Source organism: Odocoileus virginianus, chromosome 33 (assembly GCF_023699985.2).
Source record: "Odocoileus virginianus isolate 20LAN1187 ecotype Illinois chromosome 33, Ovbor_1.2, whole genome shotgun sequence".
In the NCBI taxonomy this organism is placed as follows: Eukaryota; Metazoa; Chordata; class Mammalia; order Artiodactyla; family Cervidae; genus Odocoileus; species Odocoileus virginianus.
Genome location: NC_069706.1, coordinates 1198030 through 1225682, shown reverse-complemented (window position 1 = coordinate 1225682; position 27653 = coordinate 1198030). Strand labels below are relative to the sequence as shown.

Here is a 27653-nt window from a genome sequence, read left to right as displayed (position 1 = left end):
GTGGAGCCAGGGCACCGGGTGGCTGCTGCTCTCCCAGGGGCCCCTCCAGCCCTGTCACTTGCAGCTCGCTCCCCTCCAAACGTCGAGCACCTCACCTGAGCCGTGGATTCTGGGCGAGGCTCTGCACGCGGGCCCAGGCATGGTTGTTCCGTGGCTGGAGCTCCACAGGGACCCGCAGGGGCAGGCGCACTGGCTTCTGGTCCTCTTCGTCACTCAGGCCTGCGACAGAGGGGGCTTTAGCGCCATCTGTGCGGGCACAGATGGACCTCGAGATGAGGTGAAGCTCTTGGTCAGACCGCTAAGGTGCCCAGAGAGGGGGAGGGGCAAGCAGCCCTGGGGAAAGTTGGAGGGGGTAGGGCGAGGAGCAGCTCTACATTTGCCACAGCTGCCGCACACCCGCCGTGCCAGGCCCTTGGACAAGCCACAGGAGACTCGCCCTGACACCTACGATGTGCCATCTCAGGACAGCGGGGGCTTCAGAGCTGGACTAGATGCCTGAGTGGACACACCACGGTGCCTGGAGTTGCGGTCCAGGAGTGGATCACCCAGGCTCGGCCACCACAGGATGCCACGGGACGTTTCCAGCTCAGGCTGGAAATCACTAAACGCAACTGTCCAGAAAGCCTCCCCAGAGGGAACGGGCCCTCAACACCTGGCCTGGCCCACCCCAGCGGAGCTGCGTCTGACGTACCATCGGGGTCACAGAGTTTCTTCAAGGCGCGGCACATGGGTGCTTTGATCCGCAGGTTCCTCCCTTTGTACCGGACTGTGGTGGCCCTGGGAGAGGGGTTGAAGGAGCGCTGAGGCCTCAGAGTAGAGTCACTCCCACCCTGTGAAATGATGGAGGGCCCCGGCCGAGCACCCAGCCTGCCTTCCGGGGCTTGTGCTTGGCCCCGTGAGGGGGCCCCTGCAGAAGCTCCCAGGGCTGCGGGCAGGCGGACGTCACACGACAGACGACAAGGCTGGCCTGGACCTCCCTGAGCAGGCAGCTGGCCACAAAGGCAGCGCCCACCGCTCAGGACGCACCTGCCCTCCTGCCTGGTGACCATGAGCACCTGCCACCTCCCACCCAACAGCCTGCTTCCTGGAGGCCCCCTCCCCTCCTCTGCCCCAGAGCAGATGGGCTCACCCACCTTTATGTGACCTCTCAACCCACCCCACCTCTATGAGTCAGGAACGTCACTCAGGCCTCTGCAAACCACACTGGGGGTCGAGTGGAAGCTGGGGCCCTGGAAGCTAGCAGGTGGGGGTGCTACATGCTTGTGCTCCCCGCACTGACCTGCAGCAGGCCCAGAATCAGTGGGGCCTGCCCAACACATGTCATAGCTGTGGGTGACTCTCTCTCAATACTGCTGTGGCAGCAATTTATACAATGTTCAAATTACATAAAGAAATACTACTACTAATGAAAGAAAAATAAAAGCCACAAAAAATAGCTCCCTCTGAAAACACACTTGGTATGCTTTGGCAATACTCAATAAAGGTAGATTGTCTTCAAGACTGCAGCCAAACAAGGTGGGCCAGACAATTACGAAAGATTGGGGGTGATCAAGAAGGTCCCTGCAGCCTCTATGTTCTTGCTCCACTTGAAAACAGGAAATCATAAATGACGTGTCTTGGCTAGAACTTCCAAATAAAACCACCATAAGACTCCATGGAGCAAGCCCCTAAGAAAAGGCATTGGCCAGCCACCCAATGGTTGGTGAACAAACGTAAGTTTATGTTTTACAAAAGGTTCAAGGCTGATATCTATTGCTTTTATGACTGTTTTGGTTTTTTACCTATTTTAAATATTGAACTATGATATTGTGTTAGTTTCAGAAGCATAGGTACTGAACAGAGTTCCCTCTGCTACACAATAACTCCATATTTCTTTCTTTTATATATGGTACTGTATGTCTGCTAACCCCCAACTCTTCTCTCTCCACCCCCTCACTCTCTGGTACCCTAAGTTTGTTTTCTACATCTACAAATGTTTGTTTCATAAAAAAGTTCATTTGTATTATTTTTCAGATTCCACCAATGGACATGAGTTTGAGCAAACCCCGGGAGAGAGTGAAGGACAAGGAAGCCTGGAATGATGCAGACCATGGTGTTGAAACACTGGACACAACTGAACAAGTGACTGAACAAGTGTCAGTACATGTTCCGCCTATATTCTCTGCTAGGAGCTTTGCAGTGCTGTGCCTTGTATTTGCGTTTTTAGCCATTGTGAGTCTGTTCTTGTCTATGGCGTGAAGGCGTGCCGTAATCTCGCTGATCTACATGTGACTGGCTATCCAGCTGTCCCGATACCACTCGCTAAAGAGACTGTCTTCTCGCACTGTGCACGCTTGCCTCCTCCTTTCTGAAAAGGCAATGGACCAGAGGTGTGCAGGTTTATTTCTGGGCTTTCCATTCTCTCCCACTGATCCAAAGGTCTGTCTTTACATGAAGATCACACACCGTTTGGATTACTGTAGCTTTGTGGCGTTGTCTGAAGCCTGGGAGGGTTATGCCTCTAGCTTTGCTCTTTTCCCTCAGGACTGCTTTGGCAGTTCTGGGTTTTTTTGATTTCATACAAAGTTTAGGATTACTTGTTCTCATTAGGTGAAAAACAGGGATCACATTAAATCTACAGATTGCTTTGTGCAGTATGGCCATGTTAACTATATTAATTCTTCCACTCCAAAAGCATGGGATATCTATTTCCTTGAATCATCTTTGATTTCCTTTATCAGTGTTTTATAGCTTTCAACATAGAAATTTTTCACCTCCCTGGTCAGGTTTATTTCTAAAGTTTTTTTTTTTCATGCGATTTTAAGCATGATTTTACTCTTTCTACCCTTGACCTGAACCAAAGGCTGAGAAGTTATTTTTACTCTTTCTGGTATTTCAGTGTAAAGAAATGGTACGGATTTCTGTGTATTAATCTTGTGTCCTACTATGTTACTAAACTCACTTTATAAGTTCGGGTGGCTTTTGCATGAAGTCTTTAGGGTTTTCTATATAGAGTCATGTCATCTGCATATGATGACAACTTTACCTCTTCCATTCCAGTCTGGATGCCTTTTCTTTCTTTTTCCTGTCTGACTGTTGTGGCTACGAGTTCCAATACTTTGTTAAATAGACGTGATGAGAGTGGGATCCTTGTCTTCTTCCAGAAGTTAATAGGAAGGCTTTCAGCTTCTCGTCATTCAGCATTATGTTGGCTATAGGTCTGTCAAGATTGGTTTTTATTACGTTGAAATGTTTCCTCCATACCTATTTTGGTGAGAGTCAAATGCTTTTTCTGCATCTGTTTGAGATGATCGCATGGTCTTTTCTTCTGCTGATGTGGTTAATCACACTGACTGACTCACATGTGTTGAACCATCCTAGGGACCCTGGGACAAATCCAACTTGATTGTAGCATATGATCTTTTATATGTGTTGTTGGATTTGGTTTGCTAATATTGTGCTGAGAGATTTCCAGCTGAATTCATCAAAGATACTGGCTGGTCATCGTTTTTTGGTATTGGCCTAGATTTTCTATCAGGGTGATGGTACACTCACAGACTGACTTTGGAAGTGTTTCCTCCCATCAGCCCTCTGGAAGAGTATGAGAAGGATTAATATAAGTTCTTTGTATGCTTGGCAAAATTCTGCAGTGAAGCCATCAGTCTTCGACTTCTGTTTGCAGGGAGCTTTTTTTTAAACTTTTATTGGACCTTTCTGCTGTAGATCAAGTGTATCAGTTATATCATCTATATACAAAAACGCTGCTGTGGCTGCTTAGTCTCTTCAGTCGTGTCCGACTCTGTGCCGCCCCATGGACTGCAGCCCGCCAGGCTCCTCTGTCCATGGGATTCTCCAGGCAAGAGTACTAGAGTGGGGTGCCATTCCCCCCTACTTCAGGTGATTTTCCCAACCCAGGGATCAAACCCAGGTGTCCTGCATTCCAGACAGATTCTTTACTGCTGAGCCACCAGGGACGCCCATATATATACACACACATCCCTTCTTTTTAAAATTTCCTTATTTAAGTCACCACAATGCATTGAATTCCCTGTGCCATACAGTAGGTTCTCACTAGTTATCTATTTTATACATCTGAAGGGAGTTTTTAAATTACAGATTCTGTTTCACTTCCAGTGACTGGTCTACTCAAATTATGTTTCTTTTTGATTCAGTTTTGATGGGCTGTATATATCTGAAAACTTCTCCATTTCTAATAAGTTGTTCATTTTGTTCGTATGTAACTTTTCATATGCTTATTTAACTTATATGCAGGGTACATCATGAGAAACGCTGGGCTGGATGAAGCACAAACTGGGATCAAGACTGCCAGGAGAAATATCAATAACCTCAGACATGCAGATGACACCACCCTTACGGCAGAAAGTGAAGAACTAAAGAGCCTCTTGATGAAAGAGGAAAGTGAGAAAGTTGGCCTGAAGGTCATGGCCATCCGGTCCCATCACTTCATGGCAAATAGATGGAGAAATAGTGGAAACAGTGGCAGATTATTTTTTTGGGCTCTAAAATCACTGTAGATGGTGAGTGCAGCCAAGAAATTAAAAGATGCTTGCACCTTGGAAGAAAAGTTATGACCAACCTAGACAGCATACTAAAAAGCAGAGACATTACTTTGCCAACAAAGGTCCTTCTAGTCAAAGCTATGGTTTTTCCAGTAGTCATGCACAGATGTGAGAGTTGGACTATAAGGAAAGCTGAGCACCAAAGAATAGATGCTTTTGAATTGTGGTGTTGGAGAAGACTCTTCGGAGTCCCTTGGACTGCAAGGAGATCCAACCAGTCAATCCTAAAGGAAAGCAGTCCTGAATATTCATTGGAAGGACTGATGCTGAAGCTGAAACTCCAATACTTTGGCCACCTGCTGCAAATAACTGACTCATTTGAAAAGACCCTGATGCTGGGAAAGATTGAAGGCAGGAGGAAAGGGGACAACAGAGGATGAGATTGTTGGATGGCATCGCCAACTCAATGGACATGAGTTTGAGTACAAACTACAGGAGTTGGTGATGGGCTGGGAGGCCTGGCATTCTGCAGTCCATGGGGTTGCAAAGAGTCGGACACAACTGAGCAACTGAACTTTTCATAATATTTTCTAATGATTTTTTGTATTTCTGAGGTGTCAGCTGCCGTTTCTTCTCACTTCATTTGGGTCCTCTCTTTATTCTTCTTGGTGAGCCTGGCTAGAGATTTAGCAATATTTTTGTCCTTTTAAAAAACCCAACTCTTGGTTTTATTGTTTTTTTTTTTTCCTATTGTTTAATTTCTGTTTATGTCCTCTCTGGTCTTTATTTTGCTGACTTCACATTTTGTTTGTTCTTCTTTCTCTAATTCTTTTAGGTGGTAGGTTAGGTTTATTTGGGGTTTTTTCTTGTTTTTTTGACAAGGGCCTGTATGACTATAAACTTTTCAGGACTGCTTCTGCTATATCACGGACTTCACATGGTTGAGTTTTCACTGCCTTTGTCTTCATGATTTTTTTTTCTCTTTGATTTCATCTCTGACCTATTGATGATTTTTAGTAGCACACTGTTTAGTCTGTGTGTAATCATTTTTGCCTCATTTCCCTTTCTGTGGTTGACTTCTAATTTCATGCAGTTGTGATCACAAAAGATGCTTGAAATAATTTCTATTCTCTTAAACGTGTTGAGATTTGTTCTATGCCCTAGTATGTGGTCTATCCTAGAATGTTACATGGATACTTATAAAGAATGTATATTCTGGGTTTTTTTGGAGGTAGTGTCCTGTAGCTATCAATTAAGTCTAACTGTTCTATTGTGTCTTTTAGGATCTCTGTTGCCTCACTGATTTTCTGTCTAGAAAATGTCTATTGATGTCAGTGTGGTGTTAAAGTCTCCTACTATTATTGCATTCCCATCAATTATTCCCTTTGTGTCTGTTAGTACTTGATTTTTCACTTTTTCGTTTCTGGCTGTGCTGGGTATTCATATACCCAGCACACGAGCTTTCTCCAGTTGCAGTGCAAGGGCTTCATGTTGCAATGCACAGACTACGCTTACTGCAGAGCACGGGTTCTAGAGAACATGAGCTCAGTAATTGCAGCATGTGGGATCTTAGTTCCCAAACCAGGGCCATGACAGTAAAGGACGAAGTGTTAACCACTGGACCACCAAGAATTCCGTATCGCGTTTAACACCTATTTTGTCTGATATGAGTACTGTGACCTCCATTTTCTCATCATTTCTCATATGAAATAACTTTTTCCATTCCCTCACTTTCAATCTCTGTGTCTTTCCCTCTAAAGTGAATCTCTTATAGGTAGCCTGTTGTAAGTTCTTTTATTATCCAACCTGACACTTTGTATCTTTTGATTAGAGCATTTAGTCCATTGACATTTAAAGCAACTACTGACAAGTATGCCATTTAAGTCTTGTTTTCCAGTTAAATTTGATATTTCTTTTTGGTGTTGCTTTGCACTTTTCATTTTCCCTTTTGTGGCCTGATGGTTTTTTTTTTTGGGGTGGGGGGCTCATTCTTGAGTTCCTTACTCCTTGTTTTTTGATTTGTGGTTACCTTGGTTCTCAAATACATGAACCCAAAAATGTATCTACCAGCTTTACACTGGCAGTCATATAAATACAAATACATTCCAAAAGGTCTATACTTCCTTATTCCCCTCCCCCACATTTTGTGATTTTGAGGTCTTATCTTAGATCTTCATGTTTATCCTTTGCTGTTCATTGTAGTTACAATTGCTTTCTCAGAATTTTTTTATTTTTTAAAATCTATGTACTGGCTTAGCTAAAGTGATCTTTAGTCCTTTGAACAGATTTCTTTTTCCTATTGTGATATTTCCCTTTCCTATAGACTGCTGCTTCTCCTTTTATTCAGAAAGGACCTCTCACTATTCCTGAAGGGTAGGGTTAGTATCACTGTATTCCTTGAGTGTTCGCTTGTCTCTGAAGTTCTCTCTCCTTCAGCTCCATATGATCATCCTGCCTGCTCGGTTGAATATCCTAGACGGAAATTTCTTCCCTTTCAGGACTCTGAATTTATTTTGCCACTCCGTTCTAGCCTGGACCGTTTCTGTAGAGAAATCAGCTGATAGCCTCATGGGGGTTTCTTCGTAACTGACTCTTTGTTTTTCTCTTGCTGCCTTCAGAATCCTCTCTTTATCTTTTGTCATGATGTGCCCTGGAGTAGGTCTGTTTGGGTTCTTGTTGTTTGGGACCCTCTGTGCTTCTGGTCCCTTTAAAACTGTTTCCCACTTTAGGTTTGGGAAACTTTCAAATGTATTTTTGATTCCCTTCTCTTTCTTCTCTTCGGTTTCCTTTTATGCGTAGATTGGCACACTTCATATTATTCCACTGATCCTGTATGTTGCTTTCATTTTTTTCATTTGTCTGTTCTGATTGGGGGGATTTTTGTTATTCTATCTTCCAGATCACTTATTCGTTCTTCTGCATTATTTAATTACCCGTTTACTGTCTTTAGCTGTTTTTCATCTTGGTAATTGAGTTGTCTGATTTCAACTGGCTCCTCTTTATACTTTCTAGATCCTTAAGCCAGTGATCTACATCTCTAATGATAGCCTTTCTTAATTCCTTCAGCATTTTTATTACCTCCTTTTTGAGCATGGGGTAGACTGGAGAGGTCTATTTCATTATTTGTTCTCTCAAGAAATTTCCCTCCTTCTTTTATTTTTTTAAGGATTTAAAAATCTCATTTTTACAAGGCACAGCTGATGAACACAAAGGCTTCTCACAGGGGCACTACTCGGCGGGAAGAGCTGTCCCAGGAGAAGGGTGGTGGGACAAGCAGAACCTGCGCAACCCAGAGTCCATGGTGGGGTGGGGTCAGGGCCTGAGTGCCTCAGACAGAGGGGCTCCAGTGGCCACAGCACATGTACTCAACGATCCCGTCCACTGCCAGCCTCCTTTGGGGACCTGGCAAGTATGGCTCAACCAAAACTGGTGTCCCATGTTTGACTGCAGCACAGGAAGCAGAGGGTCTCACACCCTGGCCCCTTTGCAGTCTGCGACCAGGCTTTACCTTCACAGCCTGCTTTAACGGAACAGTCACACAGGCTCTACTTAGGGCTTTCTGCTTGTGGAGGAGGTCAAAAACAGAGCGGCTTTCTGGCAGTGAATCCTGAAGGTGAGGGTCCACTTTCCTTTTCCCCCCTCAGGTTCTGTTTCAGCACCTGTCATCTTTCGATCCAATCCATCCAACACTGGCTTCATTAACTAACAGTCACCCAGGAGAGCTTTTCACCTCTTTCTGACTCTAGGGAGTCTTTCCCATAAGATAATGTACAAAGATCTCAGGGTTTATTTGTTAAGAGTGTAGCAGAAAGACCCCTGTCTTCAGTTACAGGCGTGGGTTCTTGTTCAGCTCTACCAGTCCCTCCGTGACTCAGGGGAGATCACATTCCCTCTCTGGTCCCTGATCTGATCAGAACCACTGTCACCACTGGATGCCCCTTCTCTATCCTCTTGTTCTTTTAACTGGGAGTAGTTCCTCTCGTTTTTCCTTTTACTTAAATTTCTCTGATCCTGTGAATTTAGGAGAAACAGCTATCCAGGCAGGCAGACCCCAGGAGCCAGCTCCCCCCACTGTTGTGTCAGGAGGGGAGGTTCAGAGAGGATGAGAGCCTGCAGGGAACACTGTCTCCACTGAGACCAAGAGCGTGAGACTGAAGCCCCTCAACCCAGGGGAAACACACACAGCAGAGCACTCCCAGGACGTCCTGATGCTGCTCGAGTGGGAGCCAAGAACAACGGGTCAGTTCTTACACAGCTCCCGCCAGTAAAGGGTTTTGAAGCAAGTGGACATTCCTGCCCTTCCATCCCAGACAAACACAACAGCAGCAGCAAGATTTAAAGAGCTGGGGAGCCATGTCATGTGGCACCTGTATTTGTGATAACCACATTTTCCGTTAAACTGCTGTTTTGGGACTTCCTTTTTTTTTAAGAGAAATTGAACAGGGCATGCTTTATGACTAGAGACTGTTCTGTGGTTACGATCCCTTTCCTCTTCTCACAAATCAAAGTTCTAGGAGTGGCTGGAGGCTGGAGTCAGCACAGGGAGGCCTGGCCCCAGCCAGGTTGGGAAGGAGCACCCACAGGAGAATCAGGCCCAGCCCTGCTCACACGGAGCGATGCAGAGACCCCTCTGAGTCCTCCACCAGTGTGACTTCAACAGATCAGGCAGCAGAGTAACTCCTCTGTGTGCATGGGAGTCGAGCTTTCCTTTCTTGTATTTTTCATTTACTTCTCTGCAAAGTTAACTTGATAAGTCTAATAAATATGTGCCAAATTCTTTGCTGCTGGGTCTGCAACCAATGTAATGAGATTTAATTTTAGAGCTTTTCTCAATTCATTTGCTCCTTAATCTAATTCTACAATTTTATAACGAAGGGAGATAGACAGTTATTTGGAAATGGTCTGCATGAGAGGCAGGGATGGCAAGTGAGATAAATACTCAATGTTCTGATGTCAAGGACTAGTTTTTCCACAGGCACCTTCCTAACTCCCCCATCTCTGTCTCACTTTTACCGGATTTTTGCTTTGTTCTTCAAAACGGATGTCTGTTGTCAAAAGAACACACAATACATCAATGGAACAGAATTTAAAGTCTGGAAACAGACCCACACAGTATAGTCAACAGACCTTAGATGAGGGGGAAAAAGCAGAGAATAGGGGAAGCAGGGGGGGCCAGTCCCACTGGATACACCCACAGGCCACAAATTGGACCTCAGCACAAACGACATGGTGTGTACCAAAGTCAATTCAGAGTGGCTTTATGTATCAAACCATAACACTTCTAGGAAAAAACACTGGAAAAAATCTTGTGACCTTGAGTTCAGCAAAGACTTCTTGGACATACTAAAAGCATGATCCAAACATGAAAAAAACAACAAACTGGACTACACCACAGCTGAAAACATTTACCCTGTGAAGGTCACTGATAAAGCCACTAAGAAGATGAACCACAGACTGGGAGGAAATGTTTGTAAGTCACCTGCCTGACACAAGGCTTGTGTCTGGAACAAATGAAGGACATTCAGAACTCAGTGGGCACAAGACCTGAAGTGGCACTCCACAAGAGACAACCAGTGAGTCTTAGGAAGGTGTTCAATACCAGCCCTCAGGGAAATGAAGTGAAAACCACAGAGAGACACCCCTTCACCAGCAGAGTGGCTCAGATCAGACAGTCTGAGCACAGCCAGCGTGAGGCGTGTCGGGGCACCTGGAAGCCTCCCTGGAAAGCAAGCTGGCAGCCCCCTGTAAGGTCTACACACGCCCACCACTCCTTCCCTGAGAATCTATGACAAATGCTGGAGTCACATGAGCACATGATATTATACCAAAAGTCATACCCATCCTGAACAGAATTATGAATCTTCCCAATGATGACCTTAAAAATATAAGGAACACTAAAGGAATAGAATTCTTAAAAAAAAACAACCAGCAATCACATAGAATTCAAATTAATTTTAGGGCAGTCCTTCACTCTCCGTAAACTGCCTATGTCCCTTACTGGGGCCTTGGGGAAGGATGAACAGACCACAGATCCACAAAGCCACAGGGATGACTCTCCAGGGAAGGCTCATGCACATATCACCACTCAAACCTTTATATCCTGGAGCCCACACAGGGCAGGAAGCAGGCAGGGCGGCCTGACACTGACAGTGCACAGGTGGACGGGGGTGATAAACAACCCTGGGGTGGGGGCCGCTGGCCTCCACCATACCCCACACCTCTGGGAGGCTTGGTGTGCCCAGTGATGCCAGCTGGCCGAGCCACCTGCTCCCCCGGCCACCGGGACGAGCCTCTGCTCTTTCATACGTGGTGGTGCAAACAACCTGGCCACACTCAGGCCTGCTCAGACAGGTGACAGTCCAGACACAGAGCCCGGGAACCTGCCACCCGCCTCTGTGAGCACAGACACTGGGCCAGAGCTACGGCACACAAGCGCACGGCCAGCCTGCCTGGCAGACCCTCAGCCTGAGGCCCACCCGCCATCCAGCACCAGGCCAAGGGCGGAAAGCAGCGAAAGAGACACGTGCACCCCAATGTTCATTGCAGCACTGTTTATAACAGCCAGCACATGGAAGCAACCTAGATGCCCATCAGCAGAGGAGTGGATAAGGAAGCTGTGGTACATGTACACAATGGAATATTACTTAGCCATTAAAAAGAATACATTTGAATCAGTTCTAATGAGATGGATGAAACTGGAGCCCATTATACAGAGTGAAGTAAGCCAGAAAGATAAACACCAATACAGCATACTAACGCATATATATGGAATTTACAAAGATGGTAACGATAACCCTATATGCAAGACAGAAAAAGAGACACAGATGTATAGAACAGACTTTTGGACTCTGTGGGAGAAGATCTGAGAGAACAGCATCGAAACATGTATATTATCAAGTATGAAACAGATCGCCAGTCCAGGTTGGATGCATGAGACAAGTCCTCGGGGCTGGTGCACTGGGATGACCCAGAGGGATGGGATGGGGAGGGAGGTGGGAGGGGGGTTCAGGATGGGGAACACATGTAAACCCATGGCTGATTCATGTCAATGTATGGCAAAAACCATTACAATACTGTAAAGCAATTAGCCTCCAACTAATAAAAATAAATGAAAAAAAAAAAAGGAAGGAAAGCAGCTGGGTGCCAACATGGCTGCCAGAAAAATGCACAGGACAGAGAGCCTTCCAGAAGCAAGAGGAGCTCCCACACTACAAAGCACGAGACTGAGGAGAAGAGTGAGAGTGAGGGCCGAATAGAGACCTGCAAAGAACAGGGATGGACTCCAGGTCGGGAAGAAGCTGGGGCAGGTCAATCCATTCCCCTGGGCTGGCCACCTCCTAACGGGCAGATGCTTAGCTGCAAGGGGATAAGGGTTAACTCTGACGAGTTCAAGTTTTAACGGTTCTCACTGAGAAAAGGGGAGAAAACTGCATGTATTTCAAGGTCTACGATTGACAGAAAAGTGCAAACTCACGGGAGCCAGCCCACCACCCACGCCATCTACTCACCCAGCCTGAATGAGCTCATTCAGCTTCGTGGCATTCTTGTCGTCCATGCCTTCGGTGCAAAAACAAACACACGTGAGCATCAAAGTGCCAGGCGCAGAGCCCAGCAAGACTCCATGTGCTTATCTTCAGCGCAGAATCCAAACCACTTAATGGAGCATCAGGGCCTCCCAGAGTAACATCCATGTCAGCTGCAGCCCCCAGAACCCACATGTCCCCTGCAATAAGAGCACTGTCCCCTCTCCAGCAACCACTCGCCCCAACGGCCCCATAAGACACTACCCTTTCCTGAGGCCCCCTGTACACCACTACGCTTGTCCTGCGGGGTTCCTGGGCTACTTGTGGGCTTCCCTCCAACAGCTCTGCCAAAGCATGGGCTGAGGCCCTGTGTGTTTCCTAGAGTGGACCCCCACTCCCCCCAACCCAAGGGTGACAGAAGTCGACAAAAGGACAAGGCTAGGGAAGCCTTCTGTGGAGAGGGGTCCAGCTGGATGACACGGATGGGAAGACCAAAGACAGGGCCCCAGAACTGGGCCAGCACTTCAGGACAGGACAGGGATTCAGGAGCTCAGCAGAGCACTCAGAGCAGGAGCCAGGGGTCTGTTTAGGAGTCCTCAGCCTGCAGGAGGAGGGGCAGGGAGGCAGGACGCCTGACCCTTCCTTCAGAGGTTCCTGAAGTCCTGCCTCTTTCAGGGAGGGCAGGTCACCCAGGGAATGCCCGCCCCACCAGCCTGCCCCGCTGTGTCGCACTCGGTGGCAGCTTATCCTCATCTCACAAGGTGGCCCTGCAGGGGTGTGCCTTTCCAAGCCATGTTGACAGGCTGCAGCCTCGTGTGTATAGTCACATGGCGAGGCCAAAACACCTGTACAGCTACAGGGAAACTAGTTATGAGGAGACGCTCAGACCAAGGCAAAGGGAGGGTCCCAGACCCCTCAGAGCACCAGCGTTGGGAAAGACCAGGAAGTGGGGGCTGTTCTAAGTCCAGACCCAGGAGAGACGGCAGCTGTGAACAGGCATGCTGTGGACAGGCGTGCGCCGCCTGGCACGGTGGATGTCCTGAGAGGCCTGAGTTGGGCAGGAGACCAGTGAGGCTGTGGTGCCCACTGGAAACATTTTACACCTGCTGGGCATGCAGGGGAACATCCGTGTTCTCAGGGGCCAGCGGCTGAGGGGTTCACAGTGTGCTTGGGCATTTGCAACTTACAGTCCCATGGCTGAGCAAGAAGAAAGGCAGTGTGTAGAGGGGCTGGGGGCAGGAGAGATAACACAGATATGGCCAAAGTTCAGGCCAGTAAAATCTAAACGACAGTGAGTGAGGTCAATACATCCTCCTTCAATACTTCTACATGTTAAAACATCCTGGACATTAAAATGTTTTCAGGCTGAAAGCTGGAGAGAAAACAAAGAGCCCCAGGACTAAAGCTGCAGCTGCACCAGGAGGAGGCCCCAGGGAAGGTACTCACAGCCCCCGATCTTCTTGCGCAGCTCCCCATAGCAGATGAGGCCATACAGCTCTTGGGATGACTTTTTGAGCCCACGGGAGAACACTGAAAACAAGGGAAGGTGCAGCTTCAGAAGGAGAGCACGGATGTGCGGGGCTCGAGGTCACGCCAGGGCACTGGCGGCACTTCTTGGTTTTGACCCCTGCACCCTGGACCACGGAGCAGAGTACACAGCAATATGGTGCTGTTTTTGCACTTTTCAAAAGAAAAAGAGGGAGGAGGGAACCCTGACAGGCAAAGCAACATCTCTAGAGAGAAAATGGAATGCCCAACACGGCGGGCTTCCACCAGGCGCGGAAGTGTGGAGTCACCTCTCTGTGTACAGAGCGCGGCACGGGCTCGGGGAGGGAGGAGGGTGGTGGGGGCTGGGCAGCACGGACAGATCTGAGAAGCTCAGAACAGAACCAGCAAGACTGACAGGCAGATAGGAGACATCCACAAAGATTCAAAGGGAACAAGGACACTGTCACGGCAAGTGCAGTGACCATCACAACCGTGACTGTCTGGAGCTTGGTCCACAGTCCCGAGAGCCCTGTTGCTAGCCATGGCATCGAGAAAGGACTTCTCCAGGGCAGAGGACAGCTAACCATGGCCTGCGAGCCAGACCCAGCCAGGGCTCTCTGTAAACACGCACATGAAGCAGCAGGAGCACACAGTCCTCCACACCCGGTCCACGCGAGCGAGGAAGCAGGGTGAAGCAGTTTCAGGGAAGACAGTAACCCTCCAAAGCCAGACTTGTTATAGAAGGACAGTTCAGACCATCCCTGGGCCTTTCCAGGCTGGAGGAAGCCCTGGCCCTGGCACCCTGACCACAGGGAGAGGCAGCGGGGAGGCCGGAGGAGTCAGCGGGGAGGCAAGAACTCGTTGCCCGGCTGAAGAGCACCTGCAAGGCACAGGCAGGCTCACAGGAGTGGCGTGAGCATGGCCACCACCGTCATCCTGCATCAGCACTGCTGCTAATGGGGAGTGTCAGAAACCGGGCAGTCACAGCAGGGCCTGAGCCATGAGAGGCGGCAGGGCTGACACGAACACGGCTCTCCCAGCGTGTGGACAGAGGAGGCGGCAATGCCTCCCCCGAGGGCAGAGACCTGACAGAAGGGGTGGTCTGAGCAGGAAGTTAGGACTGCACCTGGCAATGACCTAGACATTGTGACTTAAAGATAGTACCATGCAAACCAGACTCAAACACAGGTGACAAGGGCCTGGGAAAGCCCTGGATGGCCAGCCCTCCACCCCCAGCCTTCCATGCCAGGCCTGGCCCACTCCTAACCCACCAGGACCCCCTTGGGAGAAGGGCGGGTAATGAAGAGGTAGGATCTAGGATCACGGTACCCTCCCTCCCAGCAAGCGAGCCAGGTACCCAGACTCCAGAGGCGTCCTCGAAGTTCAACCTAACCACCAGCTACAAGGCCTCCTGCCAGCCAGCATGCTGAGCTGAAGACACCCCAGGCCGTTTGCTGCATGAGAACGAGGCCAGAGAGAGGCCAGCAGGTGTGCCAAAGCCTCGCTCCAGACTGGGGGCGGGCAGATGGTGCTCACCGTTGTCGAAGTCAATGTACTTGGTGATCTTGTGCCACGTGCGGTAGTAGAAGTGGCGCACCTGCTCCTTGTTCTTCACCATGCTGGCTGGCTTGCCCTTCTTCCTGTACTTCAGAGCGATGTTGTTCTGGATTGCCTCAAAGTCCTTCCCATGCTGCAAAACAAAGCCCACGTTACCAGCACAAGGTGATCACAAGGTAGCCTTCGTAGAAGGCAACTGCTTCCCGAAAAGGGAGAAGTGGCCTTCACAGCTCTTATTGTGTGTGAACTTCAACCCAGCTTCTGCAGAGCCACAGGTCTCCATCAGAACCATGGAGAAGACAGCAACAGAACTACCTGAACACGTGGGCACAAACAGGCAAGGAGCCCGGAGCAGGAGAAACGTAAAGCTTATCACTTGGACAAACGGCTTAACCTCTAGACTTCTTTAGAGCCCATGAAATGAGACACCCCCATAAACAATAATCAGAAGATATGACAGGATGGAGGAGCTCAGGGTGCTGTGTATCTGGTATCTTAAACAACACATCTATTATTCAGAAACAGTCTCACTAATTCACTCATACAAAAGGTATTAAACAGGATCACACTGAATGTGCTCTGAATACAGCTACGGGCCTTCCTTCAGCAACTCCACGCAGAAGCCAAGTACAGCTTAGATTTTTAGGACAGAATTTACATTCCAGAGGACACAGCGTCGATGCTGTCCGGGTACTGCCCATGACTGAAACTCTCATAAACACAAAGCCAGCAAGAGCATGGGAAGGCACCTGGAGGTAACGGCACGCCGGCAGCAATGAGCACTGTGGGAGCCCAGGGCTTGGCTTCTAAATCCCACTTTCCAAAAGGAACAGGGTTCCTTGGGAAAATGGGCAATGCCAAGTCTGGGGCAAGGAAGACATCAAGAATGTCTAGAGCATCCTGTGGTGCCAGAGAGAGAGGAAGTACTCAAGGTTGAACGGAAATATGTTAGAAGGACACAAGAGCCAACATAAATGGAGAAGGAAGAGCTCCTGGCGTGGGGTTCCCAATTAATAAATGTACATAGAATAAGGGAGCCAGAAAGTTGTCACTGGGCACACACCACAGTAATAGCTGTTCCAGTAAGAAGCAGCACTGGTTGCTTAAATTAGAAGAAAGAAAAATGATGCAAAACAGGGTATTCACACAGTCTCAAAGTTAAAAAAAAAAGAGGAAGACTTGGCAGTGGAGAACCTGAGAGATGCCACCTGAATGCAAAGACCAAGGTCCACACAGCAGGCCCGAGAGCACAGCACAGGCTCCCACAAGGACACAACAAGGACGCACAGCACTCCTGCGGCACTCTCAACACAAAGCTTAAGCTTAACCACAAGGAAATGTCACGTGAGCCCAACGAAGGGTGCTCCACGAGTGAACAGACTGGACACTTCAAAAGACACCAGGGAAAAAAGGGAAGACTGAGGGACCTGTCCCAACTGGGAGGAGCCAACTACAATGTGGGTCAATGTGACCCAGAGGAGGACCCCAGAGGAAACACTGATGACATGAGGTTGATCCTCCTCACTGTGTTGGTCACCCTGCAGTCATGAGGTTATCAGGGAAGCAAGAAAAGGGCATGTGAACATTCCCTGTATTCTTGTGGTTTCTCCAACTCTGAAATCATTTCAAAATTTAAGAACAAGAAGTAAAAATCCCAAAGAATGAACACTCATTCTCTGTTTTAAAAGAAGCAATGGCAGGTGAGCCAGAACAAGACAGAGTTGCACGTGAAGTGCCTCCTCCAGCGTCTAGCTCAGGTACTTCCTCTCCCACAAAACTGCCACCAGCTGCAAGGGGAAGGCCCAGAGGGATGGGCACCACTCTGAGCCACTGGAGAGAATCTTAGAAGAGAAAAGCAAAGACACTTCCTAACAGCCACAACTAGAAACAGCTTTGAGGGTCACACCAAGGAGATGAAGGGCCAAGGTCAGAGGGCAAGGCCTGGGGCCACCGAGCGGGGTATGGGGGGGAGCCCCACCAGCCCTGCAGGCTCCAGGAAGCTTACCTCGTACAGCCCCTCAAAGAAGGTGTTTTTGTCCTCTGTGCTCCAGGACTCCCACTGCCGCCGAACCTTCTTGCCTTCCTCCTTCTCCCCACTCGAAGACCCCAGGTTCCTGGAGGAGGAGCGAGAGCCCCCTGCAGGGGCAGCGGGGGCAACCCCAGGCCCATTTGCAGCCGACGATCCGCCACCATCAGTTCCTTGGAGAGAAAGAACCTTACAGTTACCAACAGAAGCTGCCCCAGGCCCTGCCCCCAGCAAGTGAGTGATATGGCCCTGCTCTGACCTCTGACTCTCGTGAACATTTAAATAGTGAGAAAAAGGAGATAGAGCGTTTATGTTCAAGGACATAAGGCCCTGCTGGAGGTAGCAGCACATACAGTCCAGCATGGGAGTCCAAGCCAGGCCAAGCCAGGCCCAGGACCAGAACTCTGGGCTCCCAGGAAGACACAGGCAGTAAAGCCAAGGCAAAGGTCACGGATAACAGACTTTATGACCTGACCCAGCCCTCCCACCCATTCCAATTCCTTCCTCTCAGATGGAAGGGGAACTCCCAGTGTATTTTTGTGATAACCAGCATTCTCTTTTCTTGGAACTACAGGCCATCCAATGGTTAGAATCTGCAAACTCTGAAGACAAGGGTGAAAATAAGATCATAAAAACAAAAGTGCTTCAAACAGGAAAAGCTAAACAAGTGCAGAGAACTGTTAAAATGCTTTCTTGATGAGATAATCATGGGCTTTTCTGTCAGATCCACTTCCCGGTCAGTTTGCTGGGGGCCCTCCCTGGGCAGACACGTGCTCACTGGGAACTCGGGACCATGTTTCCCTCACACCCTCGAGAGGGTTCTGCCTCCAAAGGGAATAAAAGACAATCGTGAGAAATCAAAGAAGTGACAAATTAAAAGTGATTCCATGCATGCTTGCAAAGACCAGCCCTGCAGAAGCCAAGTGCAGGGGTTGTCTGGGGCCCCGAGCAGGGCAGAGTCACTCTCTCCTCTGATGCCTCACTGTGCCTTTCAAAGTGTGGATCCTCGTAATCACATCAACACATGTGTGCGCTCAATCGTTCAGTCGTGCCTGACTCTTTTCAATCCCATGGACTATAGCCCATCAGGTTCCTCTGTCCATGGAATTTTCCAAGCAAGAATACTGGAGTGGGTTGCCATTTCCAGAGGACCTTCCTGACCCAAGGATCGAACCTGCATATCTTGCATCGGCAGGCAGATTCTTTACCACTGAGCCACCTGGGAAGGCCTAACGTCAACATAAGCAGTATCTAAAAAAAGCTGATCCTATCAGTCAACTACTGGGCATGGGAATGTGTTCATATGTGTAGAAAAACCACTCAGGTACAAGGAATGCGCTTGATTCTTCTGTGGCGAAAGGTGTTATCAGGCCAGTGGGCCACCTTCAGAAAGCGACACGCTCAGGCAACAGAATTCACAATTTATCAGAGCTGTACAGCCCAATTAAGACAATCACTAACGAGGCTATTCAAATTTAAATCTTAACTAAAATTAAATACAACCCCAGTTCCTTAGTCACACCAGCCACGGCTCTAGTGGTCAGGGTCCACAGGGGGCCGGGGTTCCCATGCCAGAAAACGTGGGAGGGACCTCTCTGTCACTGCACCTGTATGTTCACCCCTCGCACCCTAAACACAGTTAGGGAAGACAAGCTGGTCCCAAGCTGCTCCCCTCCGCTCCGAGGTTCAGCATACCCGTACCTCAGGATCCCCGGGCGCAGAGTGCGGGAAGGATGCCCTCACCACGGGAACTGACTTTGTCAGTTCCTCACCAAACCCAACCCAACCCAGCCTAACTCATACCCGGCACGCCCCAAGATGTTTCAACAGGCGAGGCGACGCAGCAGTGTGCAGGGATCGCCGGTTTCGTTCACTGCGCGCAGGTCAGAGACGCTTCCCCATGAGCTCAAGATCAGGTCACGGGTGCCACGTAAACCTCCACTCTCAAATAAAAGAAATTCTGGTTGACTTGGAGCCCATAATTCCTCATGAGTACTCCTCTGAGGAAGGGCTGTCTGTCCACCTCTGCACCACCCACAACAAAGGATTTCAGAATCATTTTCAACCTCTGACAACACATTCACTAAACCCTCCTTTTCCAAGACAAAGGCAACTTGCTAACAGTCACAGCTCAGGTTTAGCTTTGCCAGCCCACGCTGGTGTCAACGCACTTGAAATAACACACATTTTTGAAAATTCTGTTAACGCAGGCCTCTTGCAGGCTTTTGTGAGATTTTGCTGGTGACCCGAGACAAGGAGGATGAACAGTGATGGAAAACTGAATGGAAGCATCTCTGAGCCTGGAGGGACCTCAGGGGTTGTGCACAGAATACACCAAACCAGCGGACGGGAAGGAAGGGATGACAGAAAAGCGGCTCCGAGATGGGCCTTGAGGCCACCAACCACACCCTCTTCAAGGCCAGAGGTCAGAGCAGCGATGCTCAGTCTCTCCTGTTCAGGTTTCAAAAACAATTCATCCTCAGTAGAGGAAAATAAAGCCAAGGACCCTCAGGCGACCATTTCCACATCTGCTGCCCATCATTCTAGACCTTGAATGCACCTCAGAAACAGAGCAAAATCACAAAACTTCATGGGGGGAGAGAACACAGCACCTGGTACATCCCTGAAAATTCAGATGAGGAGGAGGAAGGGCGTCCCGCCTGAGCTCTGGTTCCTTCGAGCGCTGCGACTCAAGCAGGAAAAGACAGAGGCAGGATCAGAAACACCGGGAGAACGAGATGCTTACTGGAAAAAGTCCAGACAAAACAGTGATGACTGAAGGGGGAAGACAGAGAAGCCAGCGAGAACGGAGGTGCAGGAAGGCAAGGGCGGGGGGGGTGTGGAGAAGACAATTCTGAACAAGCCTCAGTGAGCGTGGGGCTCTCCCCATATGCACATGCCCCAAGTCAACGTGACACCTGCAACCTTGCTTCTGAGGCCACAAAGAGGTTAGTCAGAGCCTGCACGTGAGAAGTCAGCATCGGGGAGGCAGGCGGGAAAGGATGCACAAGACCGGAGCCCGGCAACCTCAGAGCAGGAACGGCTGCGTCAGGCCTCACAGCGTGCACTCAGTGAGCTCGGGAGCCGGCGCCGTCCCTCCCAACCACGTGCGGCCAGTCCTCTGGGGGCCCGGAGCCACCTCGGAGCAGGCCCCTCAGCGCTCTCTTTGGTCTCCCAGACCACCCACTTGGGCTGCACCCTCTCCAGGGCTCACGTCTGAGGAACACAGACGTGCGGCCTCTGTCCGCATCCCCCGCTGCCCGGACGTCCGCTCCAGACAAGCTAGACCGCCCGCCCTCTCTGCCCACGCCCCTCAGCACCGGGTAGCAGAGAACCAGCCATCTTTCCGCCGGGGAAGCCCAGGTGCCCAGCCCTGAGGAGCGTGTCTGGACGCCCTGCTCCCTTCTGTCCCCGTGTGCAGTCACCAGGAGGAAAGAGGCTCTGAAAGTGGGAAAGCCGCACAGTCCGGGCGGCAGGGGCCCAGCCAATTCGCCGCCTCACTCCAGACCTGGAGTCGTCCTCCGGGGACATGGGGCTCCCCCAGGGCATGTGACGTCACGGCGGCCAGCACCCAGGCCACGGCTGCCTCAGCATTTACAACACACGGAGCCACGAGAAGACGATGGAGAGACCTTGGTCTCAGCGTCCCCCGTCTGTGACGGAGGCGGCCCAGCGCCGCAGTCAAGGGGCGGCAGTCTCAGGACTCGGGGGGACGCCGGCCTCCAGCACGGCCCTGTAACTTCCCGGGGGACGCCAAGGATGTGGTAACACCCTGTCACAGCGCACTCCCTGTCCTCAGCCTTCCCCTGGAGCCTACAAACTTCCTGAGCATAACATCAAAGTCCCAGGGGGACGGGAAGACCCGCTGGACTTGAGGGTTTCAGAAATGTCCACCCAAGCCCGCCTGCGCTGGGCAAGAGGCGCGCTCCCGAGTCTCGCCACCTGCCCGCTCCCAGCCCCACTCAGGCGCCTCCCGGCACATGGAGGCTCACGGCCAGGAGGGTGGCATGCCCGACAGGGGGCCCGGCAGACGCCCCAGGCTGTGGTCGGTCCAGGATCTGAGGCGCTTCTGTGCCGCTGCTGAAGAACAGATGGGGCTGAGGGACGCCTTCTCCACCAAGGCACACAGGGGACGGGTTCCCAGGAAGGGTGCCGCCCCACGGACAAATCCAAGCACCCCCATCCCCACTGCCCACCACGTCCGCTGGGCTCCGAGAGCCATGTGCCTCCCACTAAGACTGTCCCCAGCACTCGGCGCCCCACCTGCCTCAGCAGCACCACACGAGGCTCAGTGCCCTCCTCTCTCAAACCAGGCATGGCCTCCCTCGAAGACTTTCACTCCTCTCACAGATGTTTAAGAAAAACACAACTGCGACCCAGTGTTCCCACTAAAACATACACCCTGCTCATAGAGTAATGTGGGGACCACAGCTCCCAGGCACACTTCACATGCTGGTCCTCGGTGCTGAGACCACCACCCTTGACGTGATAAAGCACTCCAGCATACTCCCATCCAGGACAAAGACGGTTTCCATGTCTGTGACTCTGCTATCTTCGTATTTTCGTATCATCTGAAACAGGACCCAACATACTACCTGAAATGAAAAACCTGAAGCATGTACACTCAGCGGGCACCAGACCACTGCAGAACCTCACGAGACACCATGGAAACATCAGTGTTGACACAGAAAGTCAAGAAAGTACTAACACTTCAAAGTTAGCTCAGCCTTCAAACCAAAATTCAGCTATTCCCTTATCTACTTGCCCAGGCTATCTGTCCACGTCCTAGACGTGAAGCCGGCTCAGGGCACAGCACCGACTGAGGGATTCCCCAGAAGCTCTGCTCCACAGGCAGGCTCCCCTCCATCCAGCACGGCTCCGTCGTGGCCCCTCTGATGCAGCCTGGGCCGGCGGGTCTCCTGACCCACTGTGCACAGAGGGGGGCCTGCGTCACCCAACAGATCCCGTGTCGCGGTCCCCGTGTCTCCTGCACACACAGCCTTAATGGGGAGAGAGGCATGTACTGGACACAGCTGGAGGAACAGCCTGCCTCTCACTTCTCTTCCCAACAAGCTGAGACCCTCACAGAGCCTGAAGGACCCTGGGGTAACGATCCGTGGGTGCTGGATCCGACTGGCCACAAGGACCACAAGAGCTCCAGCCTCATGGTCTCTGGAGGGTCTGGTGTGTCCCCCTGCCCCTGGTGGGTATGGAAGGCAGCGACTGCCCCACCCAGCTGCCCCAGCCTGGGGAGGGACGAGAGTGACTGCGGCACGGATACCGGCAGAGCCTCACCAGGCCGGGCACTCCGAGAGGTGAGGGCTAAGGAGGGCCCACCAGGAAGAAGACCAGCTGGCCTCCGGGCCTCTGCCTTCTCGCAGGACCCCAGGCGCCCCTGAGCGGAGGGAAACGTGGCCTTGGCCGTGACCTGACCTGTCTGGTGCTGAACTGAAGGAGCGTAAAGTTTGGGCAGGCCAAGCACCCCTCCAGCCCAGCTGAATGAACCACTGGAGCTCAGGGTGGAGACACGGGGTTCCCGACCACAAATCATCTTTCCTCCCAAAAGGATACCGTCTCCCCAGGGTTGGCCGCAACAGGGTGAGGTACATCATGAGAACTCTTTTAAAAAAACCCTGGTGCTTGCTTCAGCAGCACATATACTAAAATTGGAACGATATAGAGAAAATTAGCATGGCCCCTGCGCAAGGACGACACGCAAATTCGTGAAGCGCTCCATATTTTTCAGACGAATGGATAAGGAAGCTGTAGTACATATACACCATGGAGTATATTACTCAGCCATTAAAAAGAATTCATTTGAATCAGTTCTAATGAGATGGATGAAACTGGAGCCCATTATACAGAGAGAAGTAAGCCAGAAAGGTAAAGACCAATACAGTATACTAACGCATATATATGGAATCTAGAAAGATGGTAACAATAACCCTATACACAAAACAGAAAAAGAGACACAGATGTACAGAACAGACTTTTGGACTCTGTGGGAGAAGGCGAGGGTGGGATGTTTCGCGCGAACAGCATCGAAACATGTATATTATCTATGGTGAAACAGATCACCAGCCCAGGTTGTATGCATGAGATGAGTGCTTGGGGCTGGTGCATTGGGAAGACCCAGAGGGATCAGGTAGAGGGGGAGGTGGGAGGGGGGATCGGGATGGGGAATACATGTAACTCCGTGGCTGATTCATGTCACTGTATGACAAAACCCACTACAATACTGTAAAGTAATTAGCCTCCAACTAATAAAAATAAATGAAAAAAAAAAAAAACAAAAAACCCTGGAAGGTACAGGCAGGCCCCAGACTAAGCAAAATGCAAACGCTTTCTGTACTTGGAACCGCCGATTTCTAAGCATGACATAGTAAAGCCAGATGAAGCAGCCCCACTGTAGAGACGGTGCCTCCTCTGACCTGCTCCCTGACTCTGCAGGAGGGGACAGTCTTGCAAACAGAGGGTCTGACTTTGCCCTCAACTCAGGCATCCCCTGAGGCCCCTCACCTCTACGGCTCGGGGGCATTTCTGGCACCTCTATCCTACCTCCTAACAGGTGACCCTGCCCACCCCATCCAACCACTCAGACTCGGCCTGAAGCTCGACCTGGCAGCCAGGCCCGCTTTCCCTAAGAGCAGCCTGTTCACCGGTTGTGCACGGCTTCAGGGCATTACTTATTTCAGTGAGGCAGACACCGGGGTTATCCCCATTTACAAAGAACCTGAGATGTGCTGGTTGGCCCAGAATCACCCAGATCATGAACTGACCACACGGGAAGGGTGTGGGGGCTCTGTCTCCTGGCCTGGTTCCTGCAGGTTGTGAAGTCAGTCTCAAGTGTGTTCTCAGGCCACTTGGGGTGCATGGCAGGGCCAGGGGAGCATTTGTTTTGACATCAAGCAGAGCCACTGGTTTCTGACCTGCAGCCTACCTTCTGTCTCAGCTGAGCACGTTATCTGAACAGCACTCCTCAGTATCTGAGCCCAAATAAAAAGCAAAGTAACAGAGGTGCAAGATGCCTGGCACACAGGTACTAAATCATTGCCACTTGCCCCTGGTCAATTCAAAAAGGATTTGATTCAAGCTTCCACTTCTGGTTTTTCACTGGAGTTGACAAAAGAATCCCTTCTTATGAAAAAAGAAACGACTGTACTTGTGTGGACAGAAGCAAAATGAAAATTTTCTTTCCTCCCCAAGCCTTTTCCTCCCAAACGCACGGCAGAGTTCTCCATGCATCAAGACTGAAACTGGAAAGCGGTCAGTAACCAAAGGAGCCTTCCCTGGCTGGGCTGTGATTGTACCTCAAATATAATGGAAATTTTTACTTTCCTGAAGTGAAAAAACTGGAAAAATTCCCTTAATGGTCCATGCTCATCACTATAGGTGGAGGTTTCCACCATCTGTGCGACAAACAGCTCCTCCAAGAATGTTCCCCAAGGTTACAATTGACCTGCTCTCTCCGGTCAAAGGGGTGGGGAGGGAGCAGAGGCTGCCCGAGGCAGACGGGGGATGTCCTGGGCACGGGAAACTTGAGGCACAGCCCAGAGGAGGCCTCACCAGGAAGCTCTGGGCCAGAGGCAGGCCCAGAAGCTCTGTGAGGCAGAGGAAACACACTTTCCACTCCTCTCCCAAACACCAGCACCACAGTTTAGCTTCATTATTCACTTTAACAAACTTCTGCATGCTAAAACAGGAAAATACACAAGCTGTAAGCAGCACAAATTCTAACAAACTTCCATTTTACTGATGGGAACTGGATGGGTGATCCAAGCCACGTTTGGGCAAGAATTAAGAACAGATCTGAGGCCAGGCTAATCAGAAACCTTCCCATCAGACCCACACTCGAGTGTGTCAGTGAAAGCAAACCGCTCCTCAGCCACTGCCGACATTCTAACTGAAGTCTCACGTCACACCCACGCCACGTCACCTCACAGGTAGCCACTCAGAGGGGACAGAGAGCTCCCAGTGCCTCGCTCCATTTCAGCAGCCACACGTGGGGAGAGGGGAGCCATCCCCGGCACTCCTTAATTCACAGGGAAGGATGCCTCTCCAAGGAGAAAGCTGGCAAGAGGGGTCAAGCCAGCAGACCGAGAGGTCAGAGGGCCAGGGGACGGAAGCCAGGGACTCTGACTGGACGTCAGAGCCAGTGCTTCTGAAGCCACAAACAAACCCTTGGAGGCTCCCTAGCACTTACACATGGTAACTTAAGACATCTCTCTGACTAGGAGTGAAAGACTACCTTTTACAAAACAAAGCCAGGAAAACAAATTAACGTTTTCCTAATCAATCAGCAACTTTCACATCAAAATAAACTTCTATAAGACAAGTTTTAACTTCTGAAGCATACGAAATTATCTCATGCTTACATCTCCAAGTGAGTATACTTACATCAAAAGTCTTCACCACAAAAAATAAAAGAGTAAGGCTATGATTTCAGAGGCCAGTCCTCCTCAGCTGAGAATGAGGCAGAAGTAGCAAGTTTAACTGCATGCGTTTGGCACAGATCTCCAAAATGGGTCCTCCACCAGCTTCTGAGGTATTTCCTTCTTAACATTATCAGGACCAGCTAGTGATTTAAATTCCATCTCCCGAGGAACTATGTGAAAGTTTTTCTCATGTGAAACTCACTAGAAAATGGTGTTACATGTGCTATCTATAAAAGTGCTGCAAACTTGGCCTAAAACAGAAAGGATATTAAGAACAATTCACTTGCACCATTAAGAAAAAACAGAATGCTGAAATATAAATAGATACAAGCAGAAAACAACAAGGAACTGACACATGGTTTTCTTATTGATAGGGACCCTAGGAAAGCTGAGACGTCCTCAACTTGAGAATGCCAGGACAAATCCTGTGGACTGCTGCTCGTTTATGTCAGGTCATAAATGTTTTCACCACTTACTATGCTAGGGGAGATGTTTTCATGGCACCCAAGGAAACCTTCGTAGAAACTCAAAGGGCCATGTCTTGAGGCCCTTAACACTCTTAAGCCTAGCATACTTGATGGAGAGGGTGATGGGCCCAAGCTGGACCCTTGGAATCATTCATTTTCGACTTTTCATCAACCTTTCCCCACGTGAGTTTCAAAAGCCCATTCCTTTGTTGTATTTTCACCATCTGAGGCTGGGGAAAAGATACAGCACGTAATTTCTCAATCTCTTTCTAAACTATCCTTTGCTCTTTAAAATAGCCTTACCATCTAAATCACCCAAGAGTCTTTGAGATGGAAAAAAATCCAACCATCAGAAATCTAGGTTTGTCCAAAGAAAGAATACTTACTGCCCCTTAACACAGTCGAAACACAGAAACAGTCTCTTTGGAGCAGGAAGAGAGCTTGTCCCCTCCAAAGTGCCGCTCTGAGTGTGGGTGCAGACACACGAGGGAGCCCCGGCTGGGTGGAGGCAGGGGGGCGTGAGGGAAGGGCCCCCCACCCCGGGAGCAGGGCACACCCTGCGGGGCCGGGGTCTCCGTACCTTTCCCGCGGGGCCCGGAGCTGCCCGCACTGCTGCTCCCCCCGGCGCAGGACGAGTCCTTCCTCAGCCTCTTGCTCTGCGGCCTCACGCTGGACCTGAGGAAGTGGTGCTGATCCTGGGGGCAGGCGGGCGGCGGGGACGGGGCCTGCGGGCCGCCCGAGGGGGCCTGGGGACCGTCGCCGCCGTCCCGGGGGGTCTTGCCGTCCCTCTTTGTGCCGCCGCTCTCCTCGGCCGCGTCCCCGCCGCCGGGCCCCTCTCCTTCCAGCGAGTCTTCCTCGGCCGACCTCTTGCCCAGCCTCTTGAGCCCGTCCTCCCCGCCGCCGCCGTCTCCCAACTTCACTGTCATCCTGGCCGGGGCGGGGGAGAGGGGACCCGGGTGAGGCGCGCGGCCCGCAGCCTGCGAGAAGTTTAGCCGCACCGATCCCCTCTCAACATGGCCGCCGTTGTTTGTTCCAGATCCCCTCCCGCGGCCCGCCCGCCCGAGCCCGGCCAGCGGGCCCGAGCCGCCGCCCGCCGGACCCCGGCCCGGACCCCCGCGCGCCTACCCGCCCGACGCCCAGGAAACGGTGGCCGGCGACGCGGAGGCGGCGGGGCGGCAGCTGGGCGGCCGCGCCCGGACGGCCCTGCCCGCGCGGCGCCCCGGTCCAGGGAAGGAGAAGGGGCAGAGGGCCCGGGTCGGGGTCCAGGGGTCCTGCAGCCACCTACCCGGAGGGCCCGCGGCTCATGGCCTGCGCGCCGGGCAGCCCGCGCGCCGACCTCGCTCCCCGCGCTGCCCGAGCCGGCCGGGCCTCGGCGCCCGCGCCCCTCGACCCCACCCCACCCCACCCCGCCCCCCAAAACGCGCGAGGCTCCGGGCCCGCGCACCTGCCCCGCACTCCGGCCCCCAAAGTTGGCCCCGGAGCGAGGGCGAGGGGCCCGGATCGATCCGGGCCGGGCAGAGGCGCGGGCTCGCCTGCGTGCACAGGGAACTCCATGGTGGCCCGAGGCTGCCGGTCCGCCTGCTTATTTTAAAACAGACATAAAGAATAATAAGCTCGGGGTTTCTGGGAGTCCTGCTTCCGATGGTGGGAGATGTGTG

General features: G+C 51.0%; 1 protein-coding gene and 1 non-coding gene across 3 annotated transcripts in view; one reads left to right on the top strand and one right to left on the bottom strand.

The window, feature by feature from the left end:
- Positions 1-27653, bottom strand: part of CRAMP1 (cramped chromatin regulator homolog 1) — a 45595-nt gene that overhangs the window by 16275 nt on the left and 1667 nt on the right. For both annotated transcript variants that reach the window (XM_070460892.1, XM_070460893.1), the window contains exons 2-8: positions 26576-26922; positions 17073-17266; positions 15047-15200; positions 13469-13552; positions 12008-12056; positions 692-777; positions 96-219 (exon numbers count right to left, since the gene is read on the bottom strand). In XM_070460892.1, coding sequence (XP_070316993.1) covers positions 96-219; positions 692-777; positions 12008-12056; positions 13469-13552; positions 15047-15200; positions 17073-17266; positions 26576-26921 — 1037 coding nt within the window. In that variant the 5' untranslated portion in view covers position 26922. The remainder of the gene's footprint in view (positions 1-95; positions 220-691; positions 778-12007; positions 12057-13468; positions 13553-15046; positions 15201-17072; positions 17267-26575; positions 26923-27653) is intronic.
- On the top strand, positions 22730-22836 carry LOC139032911 (U6 spliceosomal RNA). Its single transcript, XR_011485549.1, has one exon. It is a non-coding gene; the product is annotated as a U6 spliceosomal RNA (small nuclear RNA).